Source organism: Eubalaena glacialis, chromosome X (assembly GCF_028564815.1).
Source record: "Eubalaena glacialis isolate mEubGla1 chromosome X, mEubGla1.1.hap2.+ XY, whole genome shotgun sequence".
Taxonomy (NCBI): domain Eukaryota; kingdom Metazoa; phylum Chordata; class Mammalia; order Artiodactyla; family Balaenidae; genus Eubalaena; species Eubalaena glacialis.
Genome location: NC_083736.1, coordinates 16,630,565 through 16,649,424, shown reverse-complemented (window position 1 = coordinate 16,649,424; position 18,860 = coordinate 16,630,565). Strand labels below are relative to the sequence as shown.

Here is an 18,860-nt window from a genome sequence, read left to right as displayed (position 1 = left end):
AGAGAGCCATCAATCTTATGTAGAATCAGCCAGCGAGAGATCAACTCACTAGAAAAAGCTGGCTATATCCTCTAAAATAGTGGTTCTCAACTAGGAGTGATTTTTGTCCCCCAGAGGCCGTTTGGCAACGTCTGGAGACATTTTGGTTGTCACAACTGTGGGAAAGGTGTTGCTACTGGCATCTAGTGGGGTGGAGGCCAAGGATGCCACTAAACCTCCCACAATGCACAGGACAGTCTCCTGCCCCCAACACAGAATTATCCAGCCCAAAATGTCCATAGTGCTGAGGAGGAGAAACTTGGTTCCACAACAATGCAACACTAATAGTAAAATTTTCAAATTCACAGCTGTTTCCTGTTGAGCTTTGGTTTGCCTCCAATGCGACTAATTACTTTTTAAAACTTTATTGAAAAGCAAAACCGCTTTTAGCTTTTCATTGAGTTTTTGTTTCAGTTTTATGATCATCTTATAAGGAGTCATAAGTAAGACATCTAAGCATCCCAGAAACTGAACTTCAGATAATTGTGTTTCGTGTTTATGTCATAAGATTTTGTGAACATTCAGTGTTCAGAATTTCATGAAACATCGAATAAAAGATTACGTTGTTTGAAATGATTATGATAATGATTTTGTGCCTGGGTAATAAGTTTTTAAATCTTCTTTGAATTATGAAATATTTCAAACCTACTGAAAGGTACAAAAAAAATAATGGGACAGACACTCATGTAATCTCTACCCCAGTTTAGCAATAAACATTTGCTTTGGAAATTCATTCTCTCTCTGTCTCTCTCCCCCTTTTTTACCCCGTTCCTCTTCATCTCTCCCTCCTCCTCTCCCTCCTTCCTTCCCTCCCTCCCTCTCCCCCAGCAAAATAAAATATGACTGATGGACTGTCACCTCACTCTTCATCCTCTTGCATTTTTTGCAGACTTGGGTACCTACCTGTGGATTCTCAAGTTTACTTCCTAATTTCTCTCAAAAACTGTAGCCTTCCTTTCTTCTCTGTGACTTCCTCGGGCAAGCCTTTCTTGGCCCCTCTGTCTCAAGAAGTGTCCCCCACCCCTTCCTCACCGTTATTCTGCCTTATTTTCTTCAGAGGTCTGTATGTTATGTTATTGCATATCCTTGTCTGTTGGTTACACTGTCTGCCCCATCAGAGCATAGACCTCCCATAGGGAAGGGATTGTGGGCCGCCGTATCCACTGGTCCTAGAGCAGGGTTGCTGCATAGTAGGTACACGTAGAGGATCTGTGGAGTCCAGAGCTTCCCACTTCCTCACTGGGCAAGATAACCTATGTGGCATGTTCCCACGCATTACAGAAATCTGTTCTTTTAGGTTCTGGTGATAGAACCAACCAAAGTCTACCAGCCTTCGTATGTCTCTATAAACAGTGAAGCTGAGGAGAGGACAGTTTCTGTGTGGCACGTCTCACCCACGGAAATGGTAAGAAAACAATCATAAACAGCTCTCTCTTTATTCTGTATTATTTTTTTTTTAAACATCTTTATTGAAGTATAATTGCTTTACAACGGTGTGCTAGCCTCTGCTTTACAACAAAGTGAATCAGTTACACATATACATATGTTGCCATATCTCTTCCCTCTTGCATCTCCCTCCCTCCCACCCTCCCTATCCCACCCCTCTAGGTGGTCACAAAGCACCGAGCTGATCTCCCTGTGCTATGCGGCTGCTTCCCACTAGTTATCTATTTTACATTTGGTAGTGTATATATGTCCATGACACTCTCTCACCCTGTCACATCTCACCCCTCCCCCTCCCCATATCCTCAAGTCCATTCTCTAGTAGGTCTGTGTCTTTATTCCCATCTTGCCACTAGGTTCTTCATGACCTCTTTTTTTTTTTTTTTTCCCTTAGATTCCATATATATGTGTTAGCATACTGTATTTGTTTTTCTCCTTCTGACTTACTTCACTCTGTATGACAGACTCTAACTCCATCCACCTCATTACAAACACCTCCATTTCATTTCTTTTTATGGCTGAGTAATATTCCATTGTATATATGTGCCACATCTTCTTTATCCATTCATCCGATGATGGACACCTAGGTTGCTTCCATGTCCTGGCTATTGTAAACAGAGCTGCAATGAATATTTTGGTACATGACTCTTTCTGGATTATGGTTTTCTCAGGGTATATGCCCAGTAGTGGGATTGCTGGGTCATATGGTAGTTCTATTTTTAGTTTTTTAAGGAACCTCCATACTGTTCTCCATAGTGGCTGTATCAATTTACATTCCCACCAACAGTGCAAGAGTGTTCCCTTTTCTCCACACCCTCTCCAGCATTTATTGTTTCTAGATTTTTTGATGATGGCCATTCTGACCGGTGTGAGATGATACCTCATTGTAGTTTTGATTTGCATTTCTCTAATGATTAATGATGTTGAGCATTCTTTCATGTGTCTGTTGGCAATCTGTATCTCTTCTTTGGAGAAATGTCTATTTAGGTCTTCTGCCCATTTTTGGATTGGGTTGTTTGTTTTTTTGTTATTGAGCTGCATGAGCTGCTTGTAAATCTTGGAGATTAATCCTTTGTCCGTTGCTTCATTTGCAAATATTTTCTCCCATTCTGAGGGTTGTCTTTTGGTCTTGTTTATGGTTTCCTTTGCTGTGCAAAAGCTTTTAAGTTTCATTAGGTCCCATTTGTTTATTTGTGTTTTTATTTCCATTCCTCTAGGACCTGGGTCAAAAAGGATCTTGCTGTGACTTATGTCATACAGTGTTCTGCCTATGTTTTCCTCTAAGAGTTTGATAGTGTCTGGCCTTACACTTAGGTCTTTAATCCATTTTGAGTTTATTTTTGTGTATGGTGTTAGGGAGTGTTCTAATTTCATACTTTTACATGTACCTGTCCAATTTTCCCAGCACCACTTATTGAAGAGGCTGTCTTTTCTCCACTGTATATGCTTGCCTCCTTTATCAAAGATAAGGTGACCATATGTGCGTGGGCTTATCTCTGGGCTTTCTATCCTGTTCCATTGATCTATATTTCTGTTTTTGTGCCAGTACCAAACTGTCTTGATTACTGTAGCTTTGTAATATAGTCTGAAGTCAGGGAGCCTGATTCCTCCAGCTCCATTTTTCGTTCTCAAGATTGCTTTGGCTATTCGGGGTCTTTTGTGTTTCCATACAAATTGTGAAATTTTTTGTTCTAGTTCTGTGAAAAATGCCAGTGGTAGTTTGATAGGGATTGCATTGAATCTGTAGATTGCTTTGGGTAGCAGAGTCATTTTCACAATGTTGATTCTTCCAATCCAAGAACATGGTATATCTCTCCATCTATTTGTATCATCTTTAATTTCTTTCATCAGTGTCCTATAATTTTCTGCATACAGGTCTTTTGTCTCCTTAGGTAGGTTTATTCCTAGGTATTTTATTCTTTTTGTTGCAATGGTAAACGGGAGTGTTTTCTTAATTTCACTTTCAGATTTTCCATCATTAGTATACAGGAATGCAAGAGATTTCTGTGCATTAATTTTGTATCCTGCTACTTTACCAAATTCATTGATTAGCTCTAGTAGTTTTCTGGTAGCATCTTTTGGATTCTCTATGTATAGTATCATGTCATCTGCAAACAGTGACAGCTTTACTTCTTCTTTTCCGATTTGGATTCCTTTTATTTCTTTTTCGTCTCTGATTGCTGTGGCTAACACTTCCAAAACTATGTTGAATAATAGTGGTGAGAGTGGGCAACCTTGTCTTGTTCCTGATCTTAGTGGAAATGGTTTCAGTTTTTCACCATTGAGGACAATGTTGGCTGTGGGTTTGTCATATACGGCCTTTATTATGTTGAGGAAAGTTCCCTCTATGCCTACTTTCTGCAGGACTTTTATCATAAATGGGTGTTGAATGTTGTCGAAAGCTTTCTCTGCATCTATTGAGATGATCATATGGTTTTTCTCCTTCAATTTGTTAATATGATGTATCACGTTGATTGATTTGCGTATATTGAAGAATCCTTGCATTCCTGGAATAAACCCCACTTGATCATGGTGTATGATCCTTTTAATGTGCTGTTGGATTCTGTTTGCTAGTATTTTGTTGAGGATTTTTGCATCTATGTTCATCAGTGATATTGGCCTGTAGTTTTCTTTCTTTGTGACATCTTTGCCTGGTTTTGGTATCAGGGTGATGGTGGCCTCGTAGAATGAGTTGGGGAGTGTTCCTCCCTCTGCAATATTTTGGAAGAGTTTGAGAAGGATAGGTGTTAGCTCTTCTCTAAATGTTTGATAGAATTCGCCTGTGAAGCCATCTGGTCCTGGGCTTTTGTGTGTTGGAAGATTTTTAATCACAGTTTCAATTTCAGTGCTTGTGATTGGTCTGTTCATATTTTCAATTTCTTCCTGGTTCAGTCTCGGCAGGTTGTGCATTTCTAAGAATCTGTCCATTTCTTCCAGGTTGTCCATTTTATTAGCATAGAGTTGCTTGTAGTAATCTCTTATGATCGTTTGTATTTCTGCAGTGTCAGTGGTTACTTCTCCTTTTTCATTTCTAATTCTATTAATTTGAGTCTTCTCCTTTTTTCTCTTGATGAGTCTGGCTAATGGTTTATCAATTTTGTTTATCTTCTCAAAGAACCAGCTTTTAGTTTCATTGATTTTTGCTATTGTTTCCTTCATTTCTTTTTCATTTATTTCTGATCTGATCTTTATGATTTCTTTCCTTCTGCTAGCTTTGGGGTTTTTTTGTTCTTCTTTCTCTAATTGCTTTAGGTGCAAGGTTAGGTTGTTTATTCGAGATGTTTCCTGTTTCTTGATGTAGGCTTGTATTGCTATAAACTTCCCTCTTAGAACTGCTTTTGCTGCATCCCATAGGTTTTGGATCGTCGTGTCTCCATTGTCATTTGTTTCTAGGTATTTTTTGATTTCCCCTTTGATTTCTTCAGTGATCACTTCGTTATTAAGTAGTGTATTGTGTAGCCTCCATGTGTTTGTATTTTTTACAGATCTTTTCCTGTAATTGATATCTAGTCTCATAGCGTTGTGGTCGGAAAAGATACTTGATACGATTTCAATTTTTTTAAATTTACCAAGGCTTGATTTGTGACCCAAGATATGATCTATCCTGGAGAATGTTCCATGAGCACTTGAGAAAAATGTGTATTCTGTTGTTTTTGGGTGGAATGTCCTATAAATATCAATTAAGTCCATCTTGTTTAATGTATCATTTAAAGCTTGTGTTTCCTTATTTATTTTCATTTTGGATGATCTGTCCATTGGTGAAAGTGGGGTGTTAAAGTCCCCTACTATGATTGTGTTACTGTCGATTTCCCCTTTTATGGCTGTTAGTATTTGCCTTATGTATTGAGGTGCTCCTATGTTGGGTGCATAAATATTTACAATTGTTATACCTTCCTCTTGGATCGATCCCTTGATCATTATATAGTGTCCGTCTTTGTCTCTTGTAATTGTCTTTATTTTAAAGTCTATTTTGTCTGATATGAGAATTGCTACTCCAGCTTTCTTTTGATTTCCATTTGCATGGAGTATCTTTTTCCATCCCCTCACTTTCAGTCTGTATGTGTCCCTAGGTCTGAAGTGGGTCACTTGTAGACAGCATATATATGGGTCTTGTTTTTGTATCCATTCAGCCAGTCTGTGTCTTTTGGTGGGAGCATTTAATCCATTTACATTTAAGGTAGTTATCGATATGTATGTTCCTATTCCCATTTTCTTAAATGTTTTGGGTTTGTTATTGTAGGTGTTTTCCTTCTCTTGTGTTTCTTGCCTAGAGAAGTTCCTTTAGCATTTGTTGTAAAGCTGGTTTGGTGGTGCTGAACTCTCTCAGCTTTTGCTTGTCTGTAAAGGTTTTAATTTCTCCATCCAATCTGAATGAGATCCTTGCTGGGTAGAGTAATCTTGGTTGTAGGTTTTTCTCCTTCATCACTTTAAGTATATCCTGCCACTCCCTTCTGGCTTGCAGCGTTTCTGCTGAAAGATCAGCTGTTAACCTTATGGGGATGCCCTTGTGTGTTATCTGTTGTTTTTCCCTTGCTGCTTTTAATATGTTTTCTTTATATTTAATTTTTGATAGTTTGATTAATATGTGTCTTGGTGTGTTTCTCCTTGGATTTATCCTGTATGGGACTCTCTGTGCTTCCAGGACTTGATTAACTATTTCCTTTCCCATATTAGGGAAGTTTTCAACTATAATCTCTTCAAATATTTTCTCAGTCCCTTTCTTTTTCTCTTCTTCTTCTGGGACCCCTATAATTCGAATGTTGGTGCGTTTAATGTTGTCCCAGAGGTCTCTGAGACTGTCCTCAGTTCTTTTCATTCTTTTTTCTTTATTCTGGTCTGCAGTAGTTATTTCCACCATTTTATCTTCCAGGTCACTTATCCGTTCTTCTGCCTCAGTTATTCTGCTATTGATCCCATCTAGAGTATTTTTAATTTCATTTATTGTGCTTGTCATCGTTTCTTGGTTCCTCTTTAGTTCTTCTACGTCCTTGTTAAATGTTTCTTGCATTTTGTCTATTCTATTTCCAAGACTTTGGATCATCCTTACTATCATTATTCTGAATTCTTTTTCAGGTAGACTACCTATTTCCTCTTCATTTGTTAGGTCTGGTGTGTTTTGACCCTGCTCCTTCATCTGCTGTGTGTTTTTCTGTCTTCTCATTTTGCTTATCTTACTGTGTTTGGGGTCTCCTTTTCACAGGCTGCAGGTTCGTAGTTCCCGTTGTTTTTGGTATCTGTCCCCAGTGGCTAAGGTTGGTTCAGTGGGTTGTGTAGGTTTCCTGGTGGAGGGAACTAGTGCCTGTGTTCTGGTGGATGAGGCTGGATGTTGTCTTTCTGGTGGGTTCGTCCACGTCTGGTGGTGTGTTTTGGGGTGTCTGTGGCCTTATTATGATTTTAGGCAGCCTCTCTGTTAATGGATGGGGCTGTGTTCCTCTCTTGCTAGTTGTTTGGCATAGGGTGTCCAGCACTGTAGCTTGCTGGTCGTTGAGTGAAGCTGGGTCTTGATGTTGAGATGGAGATCTGTGAGAGATTTTCGCCGTTTGGTATTACGTGGAGCTGGGAGGTCTCTTGTGGACCAGTGTCCTGAAGTTGGCTCTCCCACCTCAGAGGCACAGCCCTGATGCCTGGCTGGAGCACCAAGAGCCTTTCATCCACACGGCTCAGAATAAAAGGGAGAAAAAATGGAAAGAAAGAAAAAAAGAGGATAAAATAAAATAAAATAAAGCAATTATAATAAAAAATAAGAAAAAAAATTATTAAGAGTAAATTTATTAAGAAAAAAAAATTTTTTTTAATTTTTAAAAATAGATTTATTAATTTTTTATACTAAAAATAAGAAAAAAATTATTTAGAAAAAATTTATTAAGAAAAAAAATTTTTTTAATTTTTTAAAATAAAAAATATGAAAAAACTTATTAAAAATTTTTTTAAAAATAGAAAATAAGGAAAAAATTATTAAGAAAACATTTATTAGGGAAAAAAAAAATTTTTAAGCCAAAAAAAAAAAAAAAAAAAACGGACGGACCTAACCCTAGGACTAAGGGTGAGAGCAAAGCTATACAGACAAAATCTCACCCAGAAGCATACACATCTACACTCACAAAAAAAAGGAAAAGGGGAAAAGTTAATATATCCTGCTCCCAAAGTCCATCTCCTAAATTTGGGATGATTCGTTGTCTATTCAGGTATTCAACAGATGCAGGCACATCAAGTTGTTTGTGGAGCTTTAATCCGCTGCTTCTGAGGCTGCTGGGAGAGATTTCCCTTTCTCTTCTTTGTTCGTACAGCTCCCGGGGTTCAGCTTTGGATTTGGACCCGCCTCTGCATGTAGGTCCCCTGAGGGCGTCTGTTCCCTTTTGGGAGGTCTGACATCTTCTGCCAGCGTTCAGTGGGTGTTCTGTAGGAGCAGTTCCACGTGTAGATGTATTTCTCATGTATCTGTGGGGAGGAAGGTGATCTCCGCGTCTTACTCTTCCGCCATCTTGCCCCTCCCTATTCTGTATTATTTAATGAAAAATTCAGTTTTCAAGTAGGAGAGTCAACTATATTGTAGTACTTGAAAGAACAGGCACCCATGCCTAACTTCTGAGTTACAGGAGTATATGAGGGAGTGTAATCACAGATGGAGGAAAGGAAGCAGGGTTTTCCAAATATATATATTTGTATTATATGTATAGCTATGTGTGTATATACATATGTGTATATATATGTGTGTGTGTATATATATATATGTATTTATATACGAATGAACATAAACTTGTGGAAAAAAATGAGTTAAACCATGAAGGAAGTGGATAAGGAATAAAGTGAAAGTCCCTCCAAATCCCCCAAACTTGGTATGTATTCCCATCACCAATGATTTGATGGATGTCCATCTATACCTTTCTCTAAGCTCAGTTATATATGTATAATGTGTGTATACATACATCCATTATCTATATAATATACATATATATAGGGGGAAGAAGCATTTTCATTAATGTGAGATCATATGGTGAGATTTGTTATTTTGCAACTTACTCTTTTTAAATGATCCATACATCATGGACAGTTTTTCATATAGTGCACATTGATCCACCCGATTTTTAAAATGTGATATTCCCTATATTCCCATATCATGGTGGTGCATTTCCGGGTATGGATGAGCCATAATTTATTTTACCACTTTCCTGCTAATGCACATTTAGGTTTCAGTTTTGCATTCTAGCTGATGGTAAATACGCCAGTGCACATCCTGGTGGTTACACCCTACCACGCACATGTAGATGTTTCAGGAGCAAAGAGTCCCAGAATTGGACCTGCTGGCTTTAAGACTACGTATGTTTAAAATTCGATAGCTACTGTCAAATTCGTACCATTCTAATTTATACTTACACCAGCAATATAGGAGAGGAAACATTTTCATTGCCCATTAAAGATATTACACAAATGCTGGGCCAGGCCTCATGTTTTGTGGTAACAGCTACATTTTCATCTGTATTTGTCTAAAGTACTTCATCAGATTTTTTCTTTAATAAAATATTTTGTAGTAATAAAAAGAGGTAGCACCTTTGACAAGTGCATTAGACAGATCTATTTGCTATGTCTGTGTTTTCATGGAGTGTGGGGAGAGTTCTGCCATCAACTTGGCAAAGAAGGATTTTTTTCCCCCTGGAAACAAGAGTGTGAGCAATTATGTCTTAATCAGGTAAAAATAAGCAATATCTTCAAAAATAAAATACAACATCAGAGGATAAGGAGAGGCTCAGAATCATATTGGAAACCCTTTATCAGAAATAGTCATGATACAACAACTTTCCATTGTTCAATGGGTATAAAGTTTCAGTTACGCTAGATAAATAAGTCATAGAGAGCTGCTGTACAGCACAGTGCCTATAGTTAACAATATGGGATTGTGCACTTCACATTTGTTAAGAGGGTAAATATCATGTGTGTTCTTACCACACACACAAATAAAAACAAAACCCAAGGGACACAAGGACACTTTGGGAGGTGTTGGATATATCTACTACCTTGATTGTGGTGATGGTATCACAAGTGTTGGCATATGTCCAAACTCATCAAATTATGCATATTAAATAGGTGCAGTTCTTTCTATATCAATTATACTTCAATAAAGGTACATATGAAAAATATATAGTCATGAATGATATTTCAAGTTACCTTAGTCTGCTTGAGCTGCTGTAACAGAATACCACAGACTGGGTGGCTTAAACCAGTGGTCCCCAACCTTATTGGCACCGGGGACCGGTTTTGTGGAAGGCAGTTTTTCCACAGACCTGGGGGGCAGGGGGGATGATTCGGGCGGTAACGTGAGCGATGGGGAGCGGCAGATGAAGCTTCGCTCGCTTGCCCACCCGCCCGCCCACCCTCCACTCATCTCCTGCTGTGCAACCGGATTCCTAACAGGCCGCAGACCGGTACTGGTCCACAGCCCAGGGTTTGGGGGCCCCTGGCTCAAACAACAGAAATTTGTTTCTCACAGTTCTAGAGGCTGGAAAGTCTGAGATCAGGGTGCCAGCATGGTCAGGTTCTGGTGAGAACCCTCTTCCTGGTTTGCAGATGGTGGTCTTCTTGCCCTGTTCTCACATAATGGAAAGAGAGATAGAGAACTCTCTCCTGTCTCTTCTTATATAGGGCACTAATCCCATCACGAGGGCTCCACCCTGGTGACCTAATCACCTCTCAAAGGCCACCATCTCCAAATACCATCACACTAGGGGCTAGGGCTCCAACATATGAATTTGTGGAGACACAAACATTAAGTCTATAACACAAATGTAAGCCAGTAACCTTGTCTAATATTTAACAGCGAAGCAACCTTCTCCTCATTGATAAGAGAGTCAGTAGCCATTAGTGAAGATGAGCCGCCGTAATGTGCTAGGGTATTTTTCCTGCACTGTGTGCTTTAAATATTTGAGCAAAAGAGAAGGAGCTAGAATAAGATACATACATGGTGTTCATACAGATATATCTCATTTGAAGAATGCATGTATCTTCTATTAAATTTGCCTCTTTGGTTTTTTTTTAACCTTTTATTGAAGTATAACACACACAGAAAAGTGTATAACTCATAAATGTACAATTTGATGGATTTTTTATCAAGTGAACACATCTAAGTTACCAGTGCAACCTAGGGAAGGGAACATTAGCAGGCCCCCACCCCCCAAAGCCCTACTTATGTTCCCCCCTCCAGGTACCACTGCCATGAAGCACCCAGTCCTCAGTGTTGGGATTCTTGTACTAGAGGCCAACCTTGCTTACATTGTTTGTGTCATTGATGCCACTGTGATGCAAGAGAATTTTCAAAATTCTGATCTGTAACCTCACTATTCCATTGATAGAGGTAACAAAACACCTCATTTTTAAATTTTTATTGGGGTATAGTTGATTTAGTTGTGTTAGTTTCAGGTGTACAGCAAAGTGAATCTGTTATACATATATCCACTCTTTTTTAGATTCTTTTCCCATATAGGCCATTATAGAGTATTGAGTAGAGTTCCCTGTGCTATATAGTAGGTCCTTATTAATTATCTAGTTTATATATAGTAGTGGGTGTGTGTCAATCCCAATCTCCCAATTTATCCCTCCCCCCCCTTACCCCCCAGTAACCATAAGTTTATTTTTTACATCTGTAACTCTATTTCTGTTTTGTAGATAAGTTCATTTGTAGCCTTTTTTTTTAAGATTCCACATGTAAGCAATATCATATATTTGTCTTTCTGTGTCTGACTTACTTCACTCAGTATGACAATCTCTAGGTGCATCCATATTGCTGCAAATGGCATTATTTTGTTCTTTTTATGGGTGAGTAATATTCCATTGTATATATGTACCACATCTTCTTTATCTGTTCCTCTGTTGATGGACATTTAGGTTGCTTCCATGTCCTGGCTATTGTAAATAGTGCTGCAATGAACATTGGGGTGCATGTGTCTTTTTGAATTATGGTTTTCTCTGGGTATATGCCCAGTAGTGGGATTGCTGGGTCGTATGGTAGTTCTATTTTTAGTTTTTTAAGGAAACTCCATACTGTTCTCCATAGTGGCTGTACCATTTTACATTCCCACCAACAGTGCAAGAGGGTTCCCTTTCCTCCACACCCTCTCCAGCATTTATTGTTTGTAGATTTTTTGATGATGGCCATTCTGACTGGTGTGAACACCTCATATTTTGACAAGTAGTTATGGAAAAAACTAATCGTATTAAAGTGACTCTTCATACTTTTAGAGCAAAATGGTTTTGTTCTCGTGGAATTCTACAAGCCTGTAATGGTTGCAGGTCTTTAAAGGGAATTTCCATCGGTACATATAGTATCTCACTAGTTGTAAATGTTTTACTTTGTTTGTATATAGTCTGTAATAAGAAATAGAAAGAACTATATAAGCAGCAAATGGTAGTTTTCCTTGACTGAGGAAATGTTTTGCACAGTGCTTGGTAGTTGTCAGAGCAAATGTCTGAGAGAAATATAAATTGCCTTTTTTTCTTTGAGAGGAAGGCTTTGCTTTTGCCTTCATTTACATTTTTGAAATTCTGCAGGTTGTGGAAGCAAGCAGATTAGCCTGGAGTGAAAGGATAACTTCTCTGCACAGACTCACAGTTCTTCCTGGTGGGCTGTGGTGGTGGGAAGCAATCACACAGGCACACGTTCACCTGCAGACAGCACCGCTGTAACATTAGATTAAGGTCTGCTTCATCAGCCGGGGATTCAGAAACGTACGCTGGTCAGTGTTTAACCACCAGCTCTCCAGGGGATATGGGAGCAGAGGGCCAATTTGTAGTGTTTACTGATTTCTGTGGTGTAAATACTCCCATCATGGCCAGTTTCACGCAACTAACATCAGGTCACCGAACACAGGGTTAGGAAGAGATGTGCACAACTGGCCTCCCAAGCTGGTTGCGAGCTCGCCCAGCACAGCGATGCGGGGAGGCTGCACAGAGCAGGAGCAAATGCGGTGTTTCTCCCTCAGCTTCTCGTGGGCCCCAAAGTTAGCAACAGGTGCACTGTGGCCACCATTGCTATCCATACGGGTAGGGCTGCTGGTTTTGGAAAGCTCTTTGGGAGGTGCCTTTTATGCTTATGTTAGCGACTGGAACATCTCACACAAAAAGTCTATGCTTTTAACAACAACCAAAAAAAAAAGTCTATGCTTTTAACACAAAAATCCCCCCTCCCTGAAAGTCCGCATCCTGGGGGTAGGAGGGCAGAGGCTGAGTCAGCACCTCGGGGATCCTGAAGGAGTCCCCTCCCTCTGACTTCCCGGCCCATTTCTCCAGAGCCCACCCTGGCTCTGCTTCCAATGCACTGTTACTGGGGGCTTCTGGCACTGTGGAAAGCTAAAATCTTGAATCTGTTTCCTCATCATGATTTGGTGAAATATCCCCTCTCAGGAAAGATTAGAATGCTGCCTTACGGGAGGCTCGGGACAGGAGGAGAACAGTCATAGCTTTCCTGATTGACCCGCCAGGACACCACCAGATAGCTCATGAAAAACTCCCCTTGCAGACACGGGAGCACAGACTTCACGGTTCCATTTGTATAATATTCCAGAACAGGCAACACTGTCCACAGTGGGACAAGTGAGAATAGCAGTTGCCTTTGGGTCGACAGGAGTTACTGGGAACAGGGGGTCTGAGCGAATCTTCTGCTGCCGATGTTCTGTCTCGTGGTTTAGATGCTGGTTACAGTGGCTCTCCATTTTGTGGAAATTCATTGAGATGATCACTGTACCCTTTTCTGAATGTATGCCGTATTTCAGCTTAAAAGTTTAGTAATAATTAAAAAAACACTTGTAGTGGCCCTCTTGATATTCCCTAATCATTATTGGATCCTGTGACTTTCCAGATAAAAGTCAAACTCTTTTATTAAGTGTCAAGCCCCTATATAACCCTGCCCTCCTTCTCCTCCCTCCTTCTCCTCCCTCCTTCTCCTCCCCCTCCCCGACCCTCAGCCCCAGCCAGACCTTCATCTGTCATCTCACAGTCCCCTGAGCTGGCCCTGCAGGAGTTCACATCTGCACTTTTGTTCTCATCCTCCTCCCTCCCTGGAATGCATTCTTCCAATTACCCAAGTCCTAACTTTTGCAAAGGTGTCTCTAACCACCCTTTCCCTCCTTTCATCCTTCCATTGAACGTCTGTTGGCTACCCAGTTGTCTGTATCATGTGCAAAGTACATCCTATCGCTTATTTATCCGTTTTCCAAAGTGTCTCCCCAACTGCTCTGCAAGCCCATGCACGACTTCTATATTTTTATATCTGTAGGACCTATGAAGCAGGAACCCCCCACCCAATGCCTATTGATTATGATGTAAAGGGAAAGCGGAGGGGAGGTCCGTGTGGTTTACTTCTGTTTTTTTTAATTTTTTTAAATTTAATTTTATTAATTTTTTTGGCCGCACCACGCAGCATGTAGGATCTTAGTTCCCTGACCAGGGATCAAACCCGTGCCCCCTGCAGTGGAAGTGCAGAGTCTTGACCACTGGACCGCCAAGGAAGTCCCTCCATGTGGTTTACTTCTTAACCGGTAAATCTTCCTCCCAAATTGAGAAGTTCCCTAAAGCTACCCTAGAGTAAACCTACCGTCCAGGAATACTTTGCAAACTTGTGTGGTTGAGCTTTCTATATACATACAGCCTCTTGCAGGCTCTCTCGAATCTGCCCTCGTTCATATTTCTGTACCTGAATCCAAAGCAGACTCCCGTTCTCCACCACTACCCTCTTTCAGTGACTTGGAACGCATCCCTCCTCTGAAATACACTGAGTCTTTCTATAAAGATGGGTCTGATGTGATAGCTTTCATGTTTTCATCCACTTTCATCTTTCACAGCTCTCAGTGATTCTCACACAGAGGGGAGGCTTAAAGTCCTGATGATGGCCTCCAAAGGCCTGCATGATCTCCCTAACCTCCTCTCCCACTCCCCCCTCACTCACTCCACTCCCCTCCCGTCTCACTCCCCTCCTTGCTGGTCCCCAAACATGCAAAGCACACTGCTGCCTCAGGGCCTTTGCACTTGCTTTTTCCTCTGCCCAGAACTGGTCCCCCAGTTAATCTGCATGACTCACTCCCTCACCCCCTTTAGCCTTCTGCTTGAAAACTCATGACTTCCTGCCCCACCTTAATGCCCTTTGCTGTGTTATTTGTGTTCATAGTACTTTTCACCCTCCACCATGCTCTTCACTTACTATTTGATTTATTATCTATCTCCCCTCACTCGATTGTAAGCCCCATGAGGGCAGGGGTTTTGTCATTCTCTTTCATGTCCCTGCTGGTTCGTTGCCTAGTGCATGATAGGTGTTTCATCAACATGTCTGGATGGATCTTCTCCCATTGGGAACCATCCTCCCAGCTGTGCCTGTTGCCATTGCTCCAGGATGGCAGGAAACTTGTCACCCGATCGCTTGTGGCTGTTCTCCTGAGCCATATGCTCAGTCATTTGGCTCTCACACTTCTCTTCTCTGGGAGGCTTAGCTGGTCATTTATGGCATTCCTCAGGCTAACCTAATGTATTTGCTTATTTAAAATTATTCTCTGTTGTTGTAATGTATTGGTATTGTAGCTACAATAAAAATACATATATAACTCTGTCCTCCCCCTCCACCACCATCCCTTGCCCTTAAACTATGAACAAAGCTAAGCCTCAGAAGGCTTAGCTTTGTTCATAGTTTAAGGGCAAGGGATGGTGGTGGAGGGAGAGGACAGAGTTATATATGTATTTTTTAAGTGCGTCTTGTACAGATTGAAATCCCAGTTAGTCTTTTTATTAGTCATGGTAGGCTAGATGCTAAAACAAACATCCCCCACATATCAGTTTATCTATGATGATAAAAGTTCATCTATGCCTCATGTCATGTCCAGGTTGGCAGGGTCCCCATTCCATCTGGTAGTGGATGGGGAAAGAGAATGCAGAGGAGAGGATTGCTGTGGAGGTTTCTAATGAGCCAAGCCCACAGGTGGAGCACATCACTCTTGTTCACATCCCATGGGTCAGAACTCCATCAAATGACCCCACCTAGCTGCTCAGGAGGCTGGGAAATGTAGTCTAGTTATGTGCCCAGAGAGAAAAAGAAATAAAGATTGGTGAGCACTGACTGGTGTCTGCCACATTCTTGCCTCTCCAAACATTTTTGTGGGTCATTCAACTTCGGTGGGCTGTTCCCAAACTCATCTTCGAGTTTTCCTGATACGTTGACAGAAGACGAAAGGCTGCTCACTGTGTATGTACTGTGTGCCTATTGTTTCTATTTCAAACTTAGATCATTTGTTCTAAACTGGATTAGAGACACAAATGAATTTTTACAATAGATTAGAAAATGTTTCTGGTGTTCCAAGTTATGCAAAATATCTTGCTTTAACTGCTAAACTCTATTGAAAGTAAAAAATAGCAGAAGCGATTGACCACAGAATGAAACCAAAAATGATTCTTTGCGTGGAAAACATCAAACTACTGACTTTTGTCCTTGATACCTGCAGAAACAAATTCATGAATGGAATTTTACAGCCTCTTCCATTAGAGGAATAAGGTAAGCACATAAGAGAAAATGTAATTATTGTTTTAATACAAATAATGATGTTGTTTTTATCACTTTGTTTCTACTTATTTATAATATGTGGTGTTCTCATTTTTAACAGAATCCAAAACAGACTATTTTCTCTCTTGTTGCCCTGCCCGAGCTTGTTCATCTTGTGCTGCTAGTAAGGGCTGCGGGCTGCTTGGCTTGTTATAGCAGAGTAGCTGTTTTTGTATCCAACAGACGAAACTCTCTTGTCTCAAACTTTTTTAAAACAAGAAGTTATGTGTGTAGAAAGATAAAGTGTTTCTTCTTTGAGCCAATGATGTTCATGTGCTCAGGGACCCCCAGAACTGAAGCTGGGAGTTACTTGATAATGATACTTGGCTGGGATCTCCTGGGCAGAGTAATGGAGCCAAGGGCATTGTTATTGGCAGGTGAGTAAGGTGGTGTATTCCCAGGAGAGGTCTGCCACTTGCTGTTTGGTTCAGGAGCGCTGACCATTTGGGCCTGAATTGTGTGGCTGCACTCTGAGTCTGACCCTGCCAGCACACCCAAGGGTGGGAGGAACTCTGGAGTAGATCTGAGTTCTAATCCCTCTTTTGCTGTTTGATCTTGAGCAAATCATTCAGCCTCTCTAGGACTCAGTATCTTCATAGTTCCCATCATATTAAGGGCTTGGACTAGAACTCTATGTCTTTTCTCTGATTCTCAGACCACAGGCCAATGAATGAATCCCTGTTACCCCAGATGCAGCATGATCCTTTCCTAGACACATCAGTGTTTAAATTGGAGTAATGTTTACATCACTTTTAGAGGGAGAGAAATCATTTAAGAACACAGTAGCATGTTTGAATAATACTGCTCAGAAAATATAAGATAATTCAAAAGGTGTTAAACTTTTTCAAACATGTACTACTCAGAAACTAAGTTGTATGATAACATGTAGTCAAGAACCTTCTGTTTGTACCTTCTCGTAGAGATACCTCTTGCTGCCATTTTAGCCATCAACAGGGATGTGCAAAGGGCCTGAGGTGAATCAGACCCTGGAACCAATGTGACATGAAGGGCATGTGTTGAACATTCCCAAGGCTATCCAACTAACTGTGGTGGTTCCTTTAAAGATTGGTTTTGAAAAGTTACTCATGTATAAGCTAGTTTTAATTCATTTTAAATCACCCTGTACTGTTGCTGTTTCAACTCGTTATTTGTCATGTAATCCATAACATGTAAGGAATGGTCAAAGAAGCTATAATCTCAGGAAGAGACGACTTAGAAAGGGCAAGATAAAGTGGCTTCATTTGTCTGAAGGGCTAATCATAGAATCTAGCCTTTTGCATAGTGCCACCTGGCAAAATGAGGGCCATTGCGTAGGCTTTGGCACGGTGCAGGTAAAGAACTTTCTAGCAGTGAAATCCATCAGGAGATGGAATATGATGATTTTCTGTCACTGGATAGTCCAGGCAAACTGAATATTGCCTGTTCAAGGAGCTGTAGAGTCAGATCCAGGCCTTTGGTGGGGATGGACCAGATAACATTTAAAGGCCTTTCTTGAGCTAAAATGCCATGTTTATTTCCACTTCCCTTGTGTGGCCACAAATACTGTGTCCTAATATTTTTCAAGTCTAGAAATTCCTTTGATATCACAATAAATTATTTCACAAATACCTTTTTAATGACCTTATAAACTCTTGAAGACAGAAACCATATTTTATTCCCATTCCTGCTGCCCATATGCTTTGCTTAACATTGAATATATAGTAAGTTCCTGATACATATTAAAGTCTGTTGATGAATACAAACTCAAACATCAGCAAGATAAATGCCCCTCCTATTTAAATTTCATAGAGAAATAGAAGTCACTTTGGTGGGCAGGGGGGTATTTGTTAAAACATTAATGAAACTTTCAAATTTGTAAAATGGAAGAAAAGCTGTTCCTAGGTTTTTCTCAAAAAAATTAAATTGATATCAAAATTTATATATAATAAGCATTCTTACGTTTTGAAATTTTGCAGCATATCCAAGTTTGATGAACGGTGTTGTTTTCTTTACGTCCATGATAATTCTGATGACTTTCAAATCTACTTTTCCACTGAAGACCAGTGCAGTAGGTGAGTTTTAATCTGATTCAGGTATTTTCAATCTAATTATGGTGAATCACTTTTAAAGGGTCTTTGTTGTGAAAAATATTTATTTGCTATACTGCCTTTCCTAAAGTTTTAACTTATGAAAAATAGTTTTTACAGCTTTATTGAGATATAATTCACATACCATGCAATTTGCTCATTTTAAAGTACAGAATTCAATCTTTTTTTTTTAACATCTTTATTGGAGTATAATTGCTTTACAATGGTGTGTTAGTTTCTGCTTTATAACAAAGTGAATCAGTTATACATATACATATGTTCCCATATCTCTTCCCTCTTGCGTCTCCCTCCCTCCCACCCTCCCTATCCCACCCCTCTAGGTGGTCACAAAGCACCGAGCTGATCTCCCTGTGCTATGTGGCTGCTTCCCACTAGATATCTGTTTTACATTTGGTAGTGTATATATGTCCATGCCACTCTCTCACCCTGTCACATCTTACCCTTCCCCCTCCCCATATCCTCAAGTCCATTCTCTAGTAGGTCTGTGTCTTTATTCCCATCTTGCCACTAGGTTCTTCATGACCTTTTTTTTTTTTTCCTTAGATTCCATATATGTGTGTTAGCATACTGTATTTGTTTTTCTCTTTCTGACTTACTTCACTCTGTATGACAGACTCTAACTCCATCCACCTCACTACAAATACCTCCATTTCATTTCTTTTTATGGCTGAGTAATATTCCATTGTATATATGTGCCACATCTTCTTTATCCATTCATCTGT

General features: G+C 40.1%; 1 protein-coding gene across 1 annotated transcript in view; it reads left to right on the top strand.

Moving 5' to 3' along the window:
• Window positions 1–18,860, top strand: part of MAP3K15 (mitogen-activated protein kinase kinase kinase 15) — a 150,287-nt gene that overhangs the window by 95,191 nt on the left and 36,236 nt on the right. Inside the window, exons 11-13 of the mRNA XM_061179434.1 lie at window positions 1,337–1,444; window positions 15,954–16,003; window positions 18,007–18,102. Of these exons, the coding sequence (XP_061035417.1) occupies window positions 1,337–1,444; window positions 15,954–16,003; window positions 18,007–18,102 (254 nt within the window). The remainder of the gene's footprint in view (window positions 1–1,336; window positions 1,445–15,953; window positions 16,004–18,006; window positions 18,103–18,860) is intronic.